This window comes from Cherax quadricarinatus, chromosome 69 (genome assembly GCF_038502225.1).
Source record: "Cherax quadricarinatus isolate ZL_2023a chromosome 69, ASM3850222v1, whole genome shotgun sequence".
Taxonomy (NCBI): Eukaryota; Metazoa; Arthropoda; class Malacostraca; order Decapoda; family Parastacidae; genus Cherax; species Cherax quadricarinatus.
In genome coordinates, this window is record NC_091360.1 from 288,800 (window position 1) to 306,922 (window position 18,123).

Consider the following 18,123-nt stretch of genomic DNA (forward strand, 5'->3'; position numbering starts at 1 on the left):
CTATAAACATGTACATCCTGGAGCCTACCCATCAACCTTTTATCCACCAATACATAATCTAACAAACTACTTTCATTACGTGCTACATCATACCTTGTATATTTATTTATCCTCTTTTTCATAAAATATGTATTACTTATTACCAAATTTCTTTCTACACATAGCTCAATTAAAGGCTCCCCATTTACATTTACCCCTGGCACCCCAAATTTACCTACTACTCCCTCCATAACATTTTTACCCACTTTAGCATTGAAATCCCCAACCACCATTACTCTCACACTTGATTCAAAACTCCCCATGCATTCACTCAACATTTCCCAGAATCTCTCTCTCTCTCCTCTACACTTCTCTCTTCTCCAGGTGCATACACGCTTACTATAACCCACTTTTCACATCCAATCTTTATTTTACTCCACATAATCCTTGAATTTATGCATTTGTAGTCCCTCTTTTCCTGCCATAGCTTATCCTTCAACATTATTGCTACTCCTTCTTTAGCTCTAACTCTATTTGAAACCCCTGACCTAATCCCATTTATTCCTCTCCATTGAAACTCTCCCACCCCCTTCAGCTTTGTTTCACTTAAAGCCAGGACATCCAGTTTCTTCTCATTCATAACATCCACAATCATCTCTTTCTTATCATTTGCACAACATCCACGCACATTCAGACTTCCCACTTTGACAATTTTCTTCTTCTTATTCTTTTTAGTAATCTTTACAGGAAAAGGGGTTACTAGCCCATTGTTCCCGGCATTTGAGTTGACTTTTACAACACGCATGGCTTACGGAGGAAAGATTCTTATTCCACTTCCCCATGGATATAAAAGGAAAAGTAATAAGACCAAGAACTATTAAGATAAAATCCAAGAAAACTCAGATGAGTGTGTATAAATAAACATGTACATGTATGTGTAGTGTGACCTAAGTGTAAGTAGAAGTAGCAAGACGTACCTGTAATCTTGCATATTTATGAGACAGACAAAAGACACCAGCAATCCTACCATCATGTAAAACAATTACAGGCTTTCGTTTTACACTCACTTGGCAGGACGGTAGTACCTCCCTGGGTGGTTGCTGTCTACCAACCTACTACCTAAACACGCTAGATAACAGGGATATCTTGCTACTCCTACTTACACTTTGGTCACACTTCACAGACACGCACATGCATATATATATATATACATACATCTAGGTTTTTCTCCTTTTTCTAAATAGCTCTTGTTCTTCTTTATTTCTTCTATTGTCCATGGGGAAGTGGAAAAGAATCTTTCCTCCGTAAGCCATGCGTGTCGTATGAGGCGACTAAAATGCCGGGAGCAATGGGCTAGTAACCCCTTCTCCTGTAGACATTTACTAAAAAAGAGAAGAAGAAAAACTTTATAAAACTGGGATGCTTAAATGTGCGTGGATGTAGTGCGGATGACAAGAAACAGATGATTGCTGATGTTATGAATGAAAAGAAGTTGGATGTCCTGGCCCTAAGCAAAACAAAGCTGAAGGGGATAGGAGAGTTTCAGTGGGGGGAAATAAATGGGATTAAATCTGGAGTATCTGAGAGAGTTAGAGCAAAGGAAGGGGTAGCAGTAATGTTAAATGATCAGTTATGGAAGGAGAAAAGAGAATATGAATGTGTAAATTCAAGAATTATGTGGATTAAAGTAAAGGTTGGATGTGAGAAGTGGGTCATAATAAGCGTGTATGCACCTGGAGAAGAGAGGAATGCAGAGGAGAGAGAGAGATTTTGGGAGATGTTAAGTGAATGTATAGGAGCCTTTGAACCAAGTGAGAGAGTAATTGTGGTAGGGGACCTGAATGCTAAAGTAGGAGAAACTTTTAGAGAGGGTATGGTAGGTAAGTTTGGGGTGCCAGGTGTAAATGATAATGGGAGCCCTTTGATTGAACTTTGTATAGAAAGGGGTTTAGTTATAGGTAATACATATTTTAAGAAAAAGAGGATAAATAAGTATACAAGATATGATGTAGGGCGAAATGACAGTAGTTTGTTGGATTATGTATTGGTAGATAAAAGACTGTTGAGTAGACTTCAGGATGTACATGTTTGTAGAGGGGCCACAGATATATCAGATCACTTTCTAGTTGTAGCTACACTGAGAGTAAAAGGTAGATGGGATACAAGGAGAATAGAAGCATCAGGGAAGAGAGAGGTGAAGGTTTATAAATTAAAAGAGGAGGCAGTTAGGGTAAGATATAAACAGCTATTGGAGGATAGATAGGCTAATGAGAGCATAGGCAATGGGGTCGAAGAGGTATGGGGTAGGTTTAAAATTGTAGTGTTAGAGTGTTCAGCAGAAGTTTGTGGTTACAGGAAAGTGGGTGCAGGAGGGAAGAGGAGCGATTGGTGGAATGATGATGTAAAGAGAGTAGTAACGGAGAAAAAGTTAGCATATGAGAAGTTTTTACAAAGTAGAAGTGATGCAAGGAGGGAAGAGTATATGGAGAAAAAGAGAGAGGTTAAGAGAGTGGTGAAGCAATGTAAAAAGAGAGCAAATGAGAGAGTGGGTGAGATGTTATCAACAAATTTTGTTGAAAATAAGAAAAAGTTTTGGAGTGAGATTAACAAGTTAAGAAAGCCTAGAGAACAAATGGATTTGTCAGTTAAAAATAGGAGAGGAGAGTTATTAAATGGAGAGTTAGAGGTATTGGGAAGATGGAGGGAATATTTTGAGGAATTGTTAAATGTTGATTACGATAGGCAAGCTGTGATTTCGTGTATAGGGCAAGGAGGAATAACATCTTGTAGGAGTGAGGAAGAGCCAGTTGTGAGTGTGGGGGAAGTTCGTGAGGCAGTAGGTAAAATGAAAGGGGGTAAGGCAGCCGGGATTGATGGGATAAAGATAGAAATGTTAAAAGCAGGTGGGGATATAGTTTTGGAGTGGTTGGTGCAATTATTTAATAAATGTATGGAAGAGGGTAAGGTACCTAGGGATTGGCAGAGAGCATGCATAGTTCCTTTGTATAAAGGCAAAGGGGATAAAAGAGAGTGCAAAAATTATAGGGGGATAAGTCTGTTGAGTATACCTGGTAAAGTGTATGGTAGAGTTATAATTGAAAGAATTAAGAGTAAGACGGAGAATAGGATAGCAGATGAACAAGGAGGCTTTAGGAAAGGTAGGGGGTGTGTGGACCAGGTGTTTACAGTGAAACATATAAGTGAACAGTATTTAGATAAGGCTAAAGAGGTCTTTGTGGCATTTATGGATTTGGAAAAGGCGTATGACAGGGTGGATAGGGGGGAAATGTGGCAGATGTTGCAAGTGTATGGTGTAGGAGGTAGGTTACTGAAAGCAGTGAAGAGTTTTTACGAGGATAGTGAGGCTCAAGTTAGAGTATGTAGGAAAGAGGGAAATTTTTCCCAGTAAAAGTAGGCCTTAGACAAGGATGTGTGATGTCACCGTGGTTGTTTAATATATTTATAGATGGGGTTGTAAGAGAAGTAAATGCGAGGGTCTTGGCAAGAGGCGTGGAGTTAAAAGATAAAGAATCACACACAAAGTGGGAGTTGTCACAGCTGCTCTTTGCTGATGACACTGTGCTCTTGGGAGATTCTGAAGAGAAGTTGCAGAGATTGGTGGATGAATTTGGTAGGGTGTGCAAAAGAAGAAAATTAAAGGTGAATACAGGAAAGAGTAAGGTTATGAGGATAACAAAAAGATTAGGTGATGAAAGATTGAATATCAGATTGGAGGGAGAGAGTATGGAGGAGGTGAATGTATTCAGATATTTGGGATTGGACGTGTCAGCGGATGGGTCTATGAAAGATGAGGTGAATCATAGAATTGATGAGGGAAAAAGAGTGAGTGGTGCACTTAGGAGTCTGTGGAGACAAAGAACTTTGTCCTTGGAGGCAAAGAGGGGAATGTATGAGAGTATAGTTTTACCAACGCTCTTATATGGGTGTGAAGCGTGGGTGATGAATGTTGCAGCGAGGAGAAGGCTGGAGGCAGTGGAGATGTCATGTCTGAGGGCAATGTGTGGTGTGAATATAATGCAGAGAATTCGTAGTTTGGAAGTTAGGAGGAGGTGCGGGATTACCAAAACTGTTGTCCACAGGGCTGAGGAAGGGTTGTTGAGGTGGTTCGAACATGTAGAGAGAATGGAGCGAAACAGAATGACTTCAAGAGTGTATCAGTCTGTAGTGGAAGGAAGGCGGGGTAGGGGTCGGCCTAGGAAAGGTTGGAGGGAGGGGGTAAAGGAGGTTTTGTGTGCGAGGGGCTTGGACTTCCAGCAGGCATGCGTGAGCGTGTTTGATAGGAGTGAATGGAGACAAATGATTTTTAATACTTGACGTGCTGTTGGAGTGTGAGCAAAGTAACATTTATGAAGGGATTCAGGGAAACCGGCAGGCCGGACTTGAGTCCTGGAGATGGGAAGTACAGTGCCTGCACTCTGAAGGAGGGGTGTTAATGTTGCAGTTTAAAAACTGTAGTGTAAAGCACCCTTCTGGCAAGACAGTGATGGAGTGAATGATGGTGAAAGTTTTTCTTTTTCGGGCCACCCTGCCTTGGTGGGAATCGGCCTTGGACAGGCACCTAAAGTCAATACCTGACCAGCCGGGCTAAAGTTCGTACGTCAGTTTGGGTGCAGCCAGCAGTAACAGCCCGGTTGCTCAGGCGACCCTTCTACATCTACTTCCATGCCTGCGGTACATTTGTACACATTGCACTGAAGTGGTTGGGCCACTTGCCTTTATTTCCTCCTCCCTCCCATCCTTTTCCAGTATTCCCATGCTTCCCCTTCCTTTTTCCTCCCCCGTCTTATCAAAGCTCTGGTCATAAAAGTCGAAGTCGAGGATGAGCCAGACGCTGCACAGTGATCTGGTCTGCAATTTCATTGTTAGTTTCAGAGGTATAGAGGACGCATTCTACTCTCGGACCAATCTAATGACACGAGTTATTTTCCCATAGGAACAAATTCCCCTTGGAAGAATGTTAAAGGTGGGATGGTAGGGGAGAAGAGAGAGAGAGATAGAGAAGGGGAGTAAGGGGTAGGGGATGAGGATTATTATTATTATAATCAAGGGGAAGCGCTAAACCCGTAGGATTATACAGCGCTTGGGGGGGGGGGGAATGTGGAAGGCATTCAGGCTTAATTCGGGGAACTTGAGCACAGATCCAGTTCCCTAAATCAAGAGCCCCTCACCAACATCAAGGAACCTCTCCTGAGGGGAGGGGATGAGATGAGGAGAGAATAATAAAATACTGTTAGAAAGAAACTTTAAAATGAGCTGAGGTAGGATACCACATTTTAGGTTGTATTATAATATACACACAAAAGAACCTCTTTATTCACGTACAATCCTTAAGAGTAAAATATTTTTTAATTAAATTTTATAAATCCGAAATGTGCTGCTACCCTATTCTATATATTATTATTATTATAATCAAGGGGGAAGCACTAAACCCGTAGGATTATACAGCGCCTATGGGGGGATGGAAGGCATTCAGGCTTAATTCAGGGAACTGGAGCACAGATCCAATTCCCTAGATCAAGAGCCCCTCACCAGCGTCAAGGAGCCTTCCTTGAGGGGCCTATTCTATATAATTACACAGTGGAATAAAAGCTATGTTCTCCAGCCCTATTCCATCATGCAGGATGGGACTTTTTTTAGATTGTAAAAATCTGTCAGCCTACATATACTGGCAAGTTTGAGTAGGTCAATGAGGCTATCGTCAAGTATTCCATCAAGAATTCATCTGCCGCTGTTAGAGCTTCAAAGTTTTCGTTCCAACACAGCTGATGTTACTATCACTTCGGAACTGCCACCTCTCAGAATAATTTATCCCATACACAGGAGAGATGGAATTATTTATGAAGATACCGCCATCATCCCATAGCAAATGCAACAATTTATACAGGGAAAGAGGAATATAGATGTAATAATATAACCAACTACATACATACATTAGTGGATAGCAATACAGAGTACAGTATTATAAGCCTAAGTATATATAAATGCATCGTGACTACTATTTAAAAAAAAGAGGGAGAGGGATAAAATAGGACGGACAGACACAGACTCGGCCCCTGCAACCATAGGTGAGTACACACACACAGACACGGCAACCATAGGTGAGTACACACACACAGACACGGCAACCATAGGTGAGTACACACACACAGACACGGCAACCATAGGTGAGTACACACACACAGACACGGCCTAAGACAGCTAACACCTACCTTGATATGAGAGTCTACGACGCTGAAGTGGTAAGAAATGAGTGTAGTCTCTGCCAGCATCAAGAGTGTGTTCCACACCCTCTCCAGGAAGCTCATAGATGCGCCTACCTCACTCAGGAAGTTGGGAACGAGAGCTGGAGACTGGAACACCCCAGCAGCCCGAGACTGCAAGAGCGAGTGTGTTAATTTGATTACCACATAAGGGAGACAACAGCCTAAATTACCTTATGGAAAATACGTGCGCAATACTTTGGCATTTTTACTGTGGATGTATATATTCTGTAGAGAATAAACTGGAAGACACGAAGAGGTCATCTGAGGCGAGACCGAGGAACTGAACGTCTGTCGCGGTTGACGGACTCTTCCAGTTTATTCCATTACAGTTGTGACCGAGTGTGGAATCGTGAATTGCTTATTACTCTATAATTTGTTCATGATCGTAGCCATGTATAAACGTAAGTAACGATACTTACAGGATTCATTACCTTTGTAACTTGTGAGTTCATTACCTTTGTACCTAGTTCAGCTATCAAAACTTTGGGGGCCCAGTCCCTGGACCCATTATGTACCTCTGTAATCTGTAGATACCTTTGTAACTTGTCATGATTGTGACCAGACCTACCTGGAGTTCATTACCTTTGTAAATTGTGAGTTCATTACCTTTGTAATTGTGAGTTCATTACCTTTGTAAATTGTGAGTTCATTACCTTTGTAACTGAGTTCATTACCTTTGTAAATTGTGAGTTCATTATCTTTGTAACTTGTTCAGCTATCAAAACTTTGAGGCCCAGTCCCTGGACACATTATGTACCTCTGTAATCTTTTGACTACCGCCCACAGGATGGGTATGGGGTGCAAAATAAAGATATTAAACTAAACAGTTTATTCTCTATACTGGCTCCATAAATCTACTGCTTGGCGAAACCTCCTCACAGTAAACATGTGTCTTTGTCATCTACTTGTCAGTTCTTTATACCATTAATAAAATAAAACTTAAACCTGTAACAAATTGAGACTTACGGAATGTCCAGAAAATAGATATTCTCGACAACTACACCAATAAAACTCTTCATCGATACGTACTTCAAATATTAAAGCACTGAAGTACGGTAGAGCATTTTTACAATTTAGCAATGTGTATCACAGGGTGCACCAAGAGGAAGAAAATCGCTAAATATACCTCTCAAAACAGTGTTTAAGATCAACACAGAACCTATTTATTTATTTATTTATTTATTTATTTATTTATTTGAACATGATACAGAGAAGTACAAAGGAATACAGTTATTACTGTGCTTGTTTCCTCGCAAGGAGACAAGCATAAGAACTAGACAATTTGATAGTGTATTCCCTGATAGCAATAAATTTATGCATCTTGCAGCTTAGAGAAACCACAAAGTTGCAGACACACACACTGTTCAAGGACAAAGAAGTATGTGAAGAGCTAAACACGAGATTTAAGATAGTGTTTTCAGTGGAGACAGACTGGACTACAGGCGGTGAAGAGGCTGCTAAGTGAGCTAGATACCTCAAAGGACAATATCTCTCCGTGGGTCCTGAGAGAGGGAGCAGAGGCGCTGTGTGCGCCACTAACAACAATCAACACACCTATCGAAACATGGCAACTACCTGAGGTGTCGAAGACAGCAAATTTAGTCCCAGTCATTAAGAAAGGAAACAGGCAGGTAGCACTACAGACCAGTGTCACTGACATGTATAGTGTGCAAAGTCTAGAAGTTTATTGGGAAAAGACTGGTGGAGTACCTAGAAAGGAATGAGCTATACACGGTTTCAGGAAGGGGAAATCCTGTGTCAGTCACATTCCTACTGATGTTTTACGACAAGGTGACAGAAGACATAAGAAGGAGGAGTGGGTAGACTGCATTTTTTTTGGACTGTAAAAAGACCTTCAACACAGTTCCACACAAGAGATTAGTGTAAAAGCTAGAGGAGCAGGCAAGAATAACAGAAAAGGCATTGCAATGGATCAGAGAATACTTGACAGTAAGAATGAGTGATGATACGTGATGAGGTGTTAAGTGGGCGCCTGTGACGAGCGGGGTTCCACAAGGGTCAGTCCTAGAGCCGGTGCTGTTTCTGGTATATGTGAATGACATAACATGACATGACACCTGTGAGAGTAACATTATGAAGGAAGTTTTGCTAGCTGTAAACTGACAGATGCTTCACCATGTATCAAAATATTGCTGCCTAAGACTTAGATGCTCTAGTATACAGAAAGAAAATCTAGCCATTAACAAAGCCCCAGTGGCGTTGCTAGGGTTGGTGTCACCCGGGGCGGCATCTTTGGTGTCACCCCCATGAAATCCAAGGGCGGGGGAAGTAAACTCCAGTTACGTCACTACTACATGACCAGTGACTAATGTTTAGCAATGAGAACGTTTAAGGGTCATAAACCGAACAGGAGAATACTTCTCGACTTTATTAATGATAAAATATATAGTCGTAGTAATATTGAGGAAATAAACTCATACCACTTTTAGTACAGGCAACAGATCATACATTTATTCATCTTCAACAATGCAAAAAATAAAAAAAAATAAAAATAAAGAAAAACATTGCAATATCAGAGCAACACTAATTCCGATTTCACCTTGAGTACAGGTATCATCTCAATGAATCTGATCTTACATTTCCTTGGCTTCAATCCTGCAAGATCATCTATCACATCATCAAAATCAATGTTTTTTTCCGTAGATAGGCCCATTTGTACTCTGTAATCATATAATAGGCTATATAGAAACGAAATATTTTTCTCTAATGTTGCTGCAGTACTGTTTTAGGCATTAGTGTCACCTTCTTTAGAGGCTCTATGGTGCCACCCCTTCATGGTGTCACCCGGGGCGGCCCGCCCCCTCTTTACGACGCCACTGCAAAGCCCTATAAAACATGTGGTCATCCACAACATCACTTTAAGAACACCAAAGAAACAGCAGCTATAGAACAATTTCATCTAATCACTATATTAGCACAGTTCCAAGTACAGTACTACAGAGCCATGGCTGATCGTACACTACACATACAACTCGCACGCAAGTGATACTTATGACGATGTTTTGGTTCCCCTTAGAACATTAACGGGACTATTAATGGTCAAAATCGGACCGAAACGCCGTTGTAAGTTTTTCTCCTACCTGGGTGTTATCAGTGTAGTGTACCATCGACCTTGGCTTTGTAGTGTATTGTTCCAGTCACGGTATTGTGCCTTTTTATTCTCCAAGGTCGATAGATTGTAACTGAGCCAGAGACACTTGCTACGCAACCCACCAACCAAACTACAAATAGTTAATGGTCCAAGTTGGACCGAAATGTCTTCATAAGTTTCTTTCTCCTGTGTACGAGTTATATGTGCATTATAGCTCAGTGTACTGCCTCATCTAAGGAACTATCACCACAACTTATAACGACAACACTTCGTTCATCTAAAGGTAGTCAAAAATACGTGTACACAAAAGCAACTAGATACAAAACTAATCAAGAAAATATAAGCTGAAGAAAAATATTTATGCTGACATTTCGATCAATTATAGATTGTCTAGCCATACTTGATAAATTTATTATTATTACAATCAAGGGGGAAGCGCTAAACCCGGAGGATTATACAGCGCCTGGGGGGGGATGTGGAAGGCATTCAGGCTTAATTTGGGGAACTGGAGCACAGATCCAATTCCCTAAATCAAGAGCCCCTCACCAACATCAAGGAACCTTCCTTGAGGGGCATACTTGATAAAGATCTTAACATATCGAAATTATAAAAGTTGGTATGTAGTGGGTTTTTTCACGATTGTTGCAGTAGGTTATCTAGATACAAATATTAAACAAATTTTCCCCAAGGTTGCGGGTAGAGGGAAGAGCAGTTATTAATATTATGTTACTATTGCTATTATTGATTATTATTGATTGCTATTACTGATTATTACTGTGATAGTGATGTTATTATTATAATAGTTGTAATAATTGTAAGTTATTGTAACTGTTGTTGTTGCTGCTGCTACAATTAGCGGAAGTAAAAAACAAAATTGGTGGGGGTCTGGACCCATGGCAAGAGAGTCCGTAAGTCCACCATATGGTGTGTACAGAAATATACCAAGTTGGAGGAGACTTATTAGAGCCACCTGGCCCAGTGGCTAGCGCATTGGCCCGTGAATTTTAGTACTTGCTCGCCATGGGTTCAAACCCTAACCTGTTCCATGTTATTATGATTTAGTGAATCATGGCAGTGGTAGTAATATCAGCAGACAGCAAGAGAGGAGGAATAAGAGTGTGTTAGACATACAAAATGACAGACTTTGCAACAATCTGTTAAGCATATTATAAACAATTATCAATAACGAAGACAGTTCATATGTTAATCGCACTATTAGATAGCGATAAAATTTATTCATTACAACAAACAATCAACATTAAACATTACCTGGTTAATGGTAACCTCGATTCGATTCTATACCCCTGGATAATGGACAGATAATTAACCTCACACAACTAGGTAACCAGATTAATCATAATTATCATCGCCGTCTATTCGTAGTTCACATTTCACAATGCCCCATATATATATATATATATATATATATATATATATATATATATATATATATATATATATATATATAAGAGTAAGGTTATGAGGAGAATAAAAAGATTAGGTGATGAAAGATTGGATATCAAATTGGAGGGAGAGAGTATAGAGGAGGTGAATGTATTCAGATATTTAGGAGTGAACTTGTCAGCAGATGGGTCTATGAAGGAGATGAATCATAGAATTGATGAGGGGAAAAAGGTGAGTGGTGCACTTAGGAGTCTGTGGAGACAAAGAACTTTGTGGAAGCAAAGATGGGAATGTATGAGAGTATAGTTAAGTAAGTAAGTAAGTTTATTCAGGTATACACAAATACAGTTACATAGAATTATCATACATAGCAGCATATGTGTAGAGAACCTAGGATAACCCAAAAAAGTCAGACAGAGTGACTTATTTCCAACACTCTTGTATGGGTGTGAAGCATGGATGATGAATGTTGCAACGAGGAGAAGGCTGGAGGCAGTGGAGATGTCATGTCTGAGGGCAATGTGTGGTGTGAATATAATGCAGAGATTTCGTAGTTTAGAAATTAGGAGAAGGTGTGGGATTACCAAAACTGTTGTCCAGAGGGCTGAGGAAGGGTTGTTGAGGTGGTTCGGACATATAGAGAGAATGGAACAAAACAGAATGACTTCGAGAGTGTATGAACTTGTAGTGGAGGGAAGGCGGGGTAGGGGTCGGCCTAGCAAGGGTTGGAGGGAGGGGGTAAAGGAGGTTTTGTGTGCGAGGGGCTTGGACTTCCAGCAGGCATGCATGAGCGTGTTTGATAGGAGTGAATGGAGACTAATGGTTTTTAATACTTGACGTGCTGTTGGAGTGTGAGCAAAGTAACATTTATGAAGGGGTTCAGGGAAACCGGCAGGCCGGACTTGAGTCCTGGAGATGAGAAGTACAGTGCCTGCACTCTGAAGGAGGGGTGTTAATGTTGCAGCTTTATAACTGTAGTGTAAAGCATCCTTCTGGCAAGACTGATGGAGTGAATGATGAAAGTTTTACTTTCTCGGACCACCCTGTCTTGGTGGGAATCGGCCGATGTGTTAATAAAATAAATAAGTATATATATATATATATATATATATATATATATATATATATATATATATATATATATATATATATATATATATATATATATATATATATATATATATATAATGAACAAGTATAACTAATGAAAAAGGGATAAATATAGGGTGTATAATATAGAGATCAAACTAATTAACAAAAAACTCAAATATCTCAAAGATGTGGAACAGTAGTCCCAGGAGGTACGAGGCTAAATAGAATACAAGAGACATTGGTGCGTACCTTCCTTACTTCACCCTGGAGGTACATGTGTAGTGTATTTATTTATGTCTTTGCAAATAGTACATTGAGATTATGTATTTACAATAATGAGTTGCAGTGCAAAAAGAGCCTCTGTTATGCCTAGGCATTATGGGCCGACTTAACATTATTGACTTAACATTATTACCTCCCCGCACGTGGTATGGTTTGTTTGCAATCGTGTCATTACGATTTCATAAGTCATGACGACGGTTTTGAGGGGACTAGAGCTAGAGGTCGTAACGGCCACGCTGGCGGGAGATTCATCTGTAAAAACTTGCATTTGTGGTCACAGTGGGGCCTGTGCTAACCTCTCTATGGTGTATAAATATACCTAGCTGGATGAATCTAATTGTAGTCAGCTGGCCCAGTGATTTACAACTCACTCTCCAAGAGTTTAATCCCCGCCCGTGGTATGGTTTGTCTGCAATCGTGTCATTACGATTTTGTGAGTTAGTGTGTGGTGTATTAGGTAGGTTCCTTACCTCGCCACCCTGAAAGGAAAAACCCCAGAACCCGATGACAGGGAGATGGAGAGTGTAGGCCAGTGCCAAGGAGCACTCGTTGCCGATGATGTCCACTACAGCCAGAGTGAAGTTGGCCCGCTGCAGCCTCCTCAACAATGCAGAATCCCCCAGAAGTGTAATGCAGTGAGCATCGATCAGTCCGAACACATCGGTGGGAATCTGTTCGCAGACAGATGAAAGGTTGATAAGAACATAAGAACATAAGAAAGGAGGAACACTGCAGCAGGCCTGTTGGCCCATACTAGGCAGGTCCTTTACAATTCATCCCACTAACAAACATTTGACCAACCCAATTTTCAATGCCACCCAAGAAACAAGCTCCGATGTGCAAGTCCCTCTCAAATCCAACCCCTCCCACTCATGTACTTATCCAACCTAAATTTAAAACTACCCAAAGTCCTAGCCTCAATAACCCAACTAGGTAGACTGTTCCACTCATCAACTACCCTATTTCCAAACCAATACTTTCCTATGTCCTTTCTAAATCTAAACTTATCTAATTTAAATCCATTACTGCGGGTTCTCTCTTGGAGAGATATCCTCAAGACCTTGTTAATATCCCCTTTATTAATACCTATCTTCCACTTATACACTTCGATCAGGTCTCCCCTCATTCTTCGTCTAACAAGTGAATGTAACTTAAGAGTCTTCAATCTTTCTTCATAAGGAAGATTTCTAATGCTATGTATTAATTTAGTCATCCTACGCTGAATGTTTTCTAACGAATTTATGTCCATTCTGTAATATGGAGACCAGAATTGAGCTGCATAATCTAGGTGAGGCCTTACTAATGATGTATAAAGCTGCAGTATGACCTCTGGACTTCTGTTGCTTACACTTCTTGATATAAATCCCAGTAATCTATTTGCCTTATTACGTACGCTTAGGCATTGCTGTCTTGGTTTAAGGTTGCTGCTTACCATAACCCCCAAGTCCTTTTCGCAATCTGTATGGCTAAGTTCTACATTATTTAACTTATAAGTGCTAGGGTTATGGACACTCCCGAGCTTCAGAACCTTGCATTTATCTACATTGAACTGCATCTGCCACTTTTCTGACCAAGAGTAGAGTTTGTCTAAATCCTCCTGAAGTTCCCTAACATCTACGTTTGAATCAATTATCCTACCTATCTTCGTGTCATCGGCGAATTTGCTCATATCACTAGCAATTCCTTCATCAAGATCATTGATATATATTATAAACAACAACGGGCCCAAGACTGATCCCTGTGGAACGCCACTTGTTACTGATCCCCACTCGGATTTAACCCCATTTATGGACACTCTCTGCTTCCTGTCTGTGAGCCATGACTCGATCCACGAGAGCACCCTTCCCCCAATGCCATGAGCTGCTACTTTCTTCAACAGTCTTTGGTGCGGAACTCTATCAAATGCCTTACTAAAATCTAAGTAAATAATATCAAATTCTTTATCATGGTCAACAGCCTCAAAAGCTTTACTGAAGAAAGTTAATAAATTAGTTAGACAAGACCGGCCTCTTGTGAATCCATGCTGAGTATCATTAATCAAGCTATGCTTATCGAGATGGCTTCTTATAATCTCAGCTATAATTGACTCTAGTAATTTGCCTACAATTGAGGTCAGGCTTATTGGGCGGTAATTTGACGGTAACGACTTGTCCCCTGTTTTAAAAATAGGAATTACATTAGCCATCTTCCACATATCAGACACTACACCTGTTTGAAGAGATAAATTAAAAATATTAGTTAATGGTTCACAGACTTCCATTTTGCATTCCTTAAGAACCCTTGAAAAAACCTCATCAGGACCCGGTGACTTATTTTGCTTCAGTCGGTTTATCTGCTTCACAACCATTTCACTAGTGACTGTGATGTTACATAATTTATCTTCTTCTGATCCACTATAAAAATTAATTACCGGAATATTATTAGTGTCTTCCTGTGTAAAAACCGAGAGAAAATAATTATTTAAAATCGAGCACATTTCATTCTCTTTGTCAGTAAGATGCCCATAGTTATTTTTAAGGGGACCTATCTTATCTCTGACTTTTGTTCTATATACCTGGATTATTATTATTATAATCAAGGGGGAAGCGCTAAACCCGGAGGATTATACAGCGCCTGGGGGGGGGGATGTGGAAGGCATTCAGGCTTAATTCGGGGAACTGGAGCACAGATCCAATTCTCTAAATCAAGAGCCCCTCACCAACATCAAGGAACCTTCCTTGAGGGGTATATACCTGGAAAAAACTTTTTGGGTTAGTTTTAGAATCCCTAGCAACTTTAATTTCATAGTCCCTTTTAGCTTTTCTTATCCCTTTTTTAATGTCCCTCTTAATGTCAATATACTGATTCGTAAGATGACCCTCGCCTCTTTTGATACGCCTATAAATTCCTTTCTTATGCCCTAGTAGATATTTCAGCCTATTATTCATCCATTTTGGGTCATTTCTATTTGATCTAATTTCCTTATAAGGGATAAACGTTCTTTGAGCAGCATGTATGGTGTTCAGAAAACTGTCATATTGATAGCTCTCTTCGTTACCCCAGTCAACAGATGATAAAGGAGTGTTCAAAATTAACTAAATGTTGTAAATGAAATCTTCCTTATGAAGAAAGATTGAAGACTCTTAAGTTACATTCACTTGTTAGACGAAGAATGAGGGGAGACCTGATCGAAGTGTATAAGTGGAAGATAGGTATTAATAAAGGGGATATTAACAAGGTCTTGAGGATCTCTCTCCAAGAGAGAACCCGCAGTAATGGATTTAAATTAGATAAGTTTAGATTTAGAAAGGACATAGGAAAGTATTGGTTTGGAAATAGGGTAGTAGATGAGTGGATTTGTTCATGACTGTAACCATGTATAGGAGTGAGGCTGATTCATTACCTCTGTAACTTGCCATGATTGTGACCAGATCTACCTGGAGTTCATTACCTTTGTAACTAGTTCAGCTATCATAACTTTGGGGTCCAGTCACTGGACCCATTATGTACCTTTGTAATCTGGAAATATAAACACAAATGCAGTATAATGTGATCCTTTATTGACTACGTTTCGCCCACACAGTGAAAAAGCCCACTGTGTGGGCGAAACGTAGTCAATAAAGGATCACATTATACTGCATTTGTGTTTATATTTCCATTGTGTCGGTATTTTATACCATTTATTTCCACCTTTGTAATCTTTTGACTACCGCCCACAGGATGGGTATGAGGTGCATAATAAAGATATTAAACTAAAGTGTGTGTGTGTGTGTGTGTGTGTGTGTGTGTGTGTGTGTCTGTCTGTGTGTGTACTCACCTATTTGTGGTTGCGTGTGTGTGTGTACTCACCTCACCTATTTGTGGTTGCAGGGGTCGAGTCCTAGCTCCTGGCCCCGCCTCTTCACCGGTTGCTACTAGACCCTCTCTCTCCCCGCTCCATGAGCTTTATCAAACCTCGTCTTAAAACTGTGTATGGTTCCTGCCTCCACTACGTCATTTTCTAGGCTATTCCACTGCCTTACAACTCTATGACTGAAGAAATACTTCCTACTATCTCTCTGACTCATTTGTGTCTTCAACTTCCAATTGTGGCCTCTTGTTTCTGTGTCCCCTCCCTGGAACATCCTGTCCTTGTCCACCTTGTCTATTCCACGCAGTATTTTATATGTCGTTATCATGTCTCCCCTGACCCTCCTGTCCTCCAGTGTCGTCAGGCCGATTTCCCTTAATCTTTCTTCATAGGACATTCCCCTTAGCTCTGGAACTAACCTTGTTGCAAACCTTTGTACTTTCTCTAGTTTCTTGACGTGCTTTATCAAGTGCGGGTTCCAAACAGGTGCTGCATACTCCAGTATGGGCCTGACATACACGGTGTACAGTGTCTTGAATGATTCCTTACTAAGGTGTCGGAATGCTGTTCTCAGGTTTGCCAGGCGCCCATATGCTGCAGCAGTTATCTGATTGATGTGTGCTTCCGGAGACATGCATGTGTGTGTGTGTGTGTGTGTGTGTGTGTGTGTGTGTGTGTGTGTGTGTGTGTGTGTGTGTGTGTGTGTGTGTGTGTGTGTGTGTGTGTGTGTGTGTGTGTGTGTGTGTGTGTGTGTGACTCAACAATCAATATTTGCACCAATAACTCATTACAGTTGTGACCGGGTGTGGAAGTGTGAATTGCTCATTACACTATAATTTGTTCATGATTGTAGCCATGTATAAACGTAAGTAACCATTCTTACAGTATTCATTACCTTTGTAACTTGTGAGCTCATTACCTTTGTACCTAGTTCAGCTATCAAAACTTTGGGGGCCCAGTCCCTGGACCCATTACGTACCTCTGTAATCTGTAAATACCTTTGTAACTTGACATGATTGTGACCAGACCTACCTGGAGTTCATTACCTTTGTAAATTGTGAGTTCATTACTTTTGTAAATTGTGAGTTCATTACCTTTGTAAATTGTGAATTCATTACCTCTGTAACTTGCTCAGCTATCAAAACTTTGGAGTCCAGTCCCTGGACCAATTATGTACCTCTGTAATCTTTTGACTACCGCCCACAGGATGGGTATGGGGTGCATAATAAACATATTAAACTAAAAAGATGAGTGGAACAGTCTACCTAGTTGGGTTATTGAAGCTAGGACTTTGGGTAGTTTCAAATTTAGGTTGGATAAATACATGAGTGGGAGGGGTTGGATTTGAGAGGGACTTGCACATCAGAGCTTATTTCTTGGGTAGCATTGAAAATTGGGTTGGTCAAATGTTTGTTAGTGGGATGAATTGTAAAGGACCTGCCTAGTATGGGCCAACAGGCCTCCTGCAGTGTTCCTCCTTTCTTATGTTAAATTATTATTATAATCATGGGGGAGCGCTAAACCCGTAGGATTATATAGCGCATGTAGGGGAGGGGATGGAAGGTATTCAGGCTCGGTTCAGGGAACTGGAGCACAGATCCAAATCCCTAGATCAAGAGCCCCTCGCCAGCATCAAGGAACCTCCCTTGAGGGGGATGTAACTGAAAAGTTATTCAGTGATTCATGCAATGAGAAAATTCGCATTCACAGTCACTCAAGTTAAAACTAATCCATAGTCGATTATAATCAAAACTAAGCGCTAAACCCAAGAGGGTCATCCCTTAGTTGAAAACCATTCATACAAGCGCACAAAGCAATAAATTATTTTATTATTAAAATGCCCCATGTTAGTTATAAATATCAACTGAGGTACTTCAAACTCAGGACTTAAAATATTACAGAGCTCCTGGTAGGCACCTCAATGATTACAACAACCCAATGAATTCGGTAAGGCCGAAGCCAGGAGCAGACAGCAAAAATATGCCATAAAGCGTGGTCAATATGGAAAAAGTCATCAATCATTGGTATCTGTCAAAAAGAACTGGGATGACAGTAGCTCAATGGTAGCACTTTTCATTCTACCAAAAGCACCAGTAATGGAAGCGGAACGTATGAGACTCTCTTAACAATTGTACATAAGA

General features: G+C 40.5%; 1 protein-coding gene across 4 annotated transcripts in view; it reads right to left on the reverse strand.

The window, feature by feature from the left end:
- LOC128701838 (UDP-glucuronosyltransferase 2B1) overlaps positions 1-18,123 on the reverse strand; it is an 83,134-nt gene that overhangs the window by 44,329 nt on the left and 20,682 nt on the right. For all 4 annotated transcript variants that reach the window (XM_070099792.1, XM_070099790.1, XM_053795762.2 and 1 more), the window contains 2 exons: positions 12,624-12,824; positions 6,210-6,374 (listed from right to left, as the gene is read on the reverse strand). In XM_070099792.1, the coding sequence (XP_069955893.1) occupies positions 6,210-6,374; positions 12,624-12,824 (366 nt within the window). The remainder of the gene's footprint in view (positions 1-6,209; positions 6,375-12,623; positions 12,825-18,123) is intronic.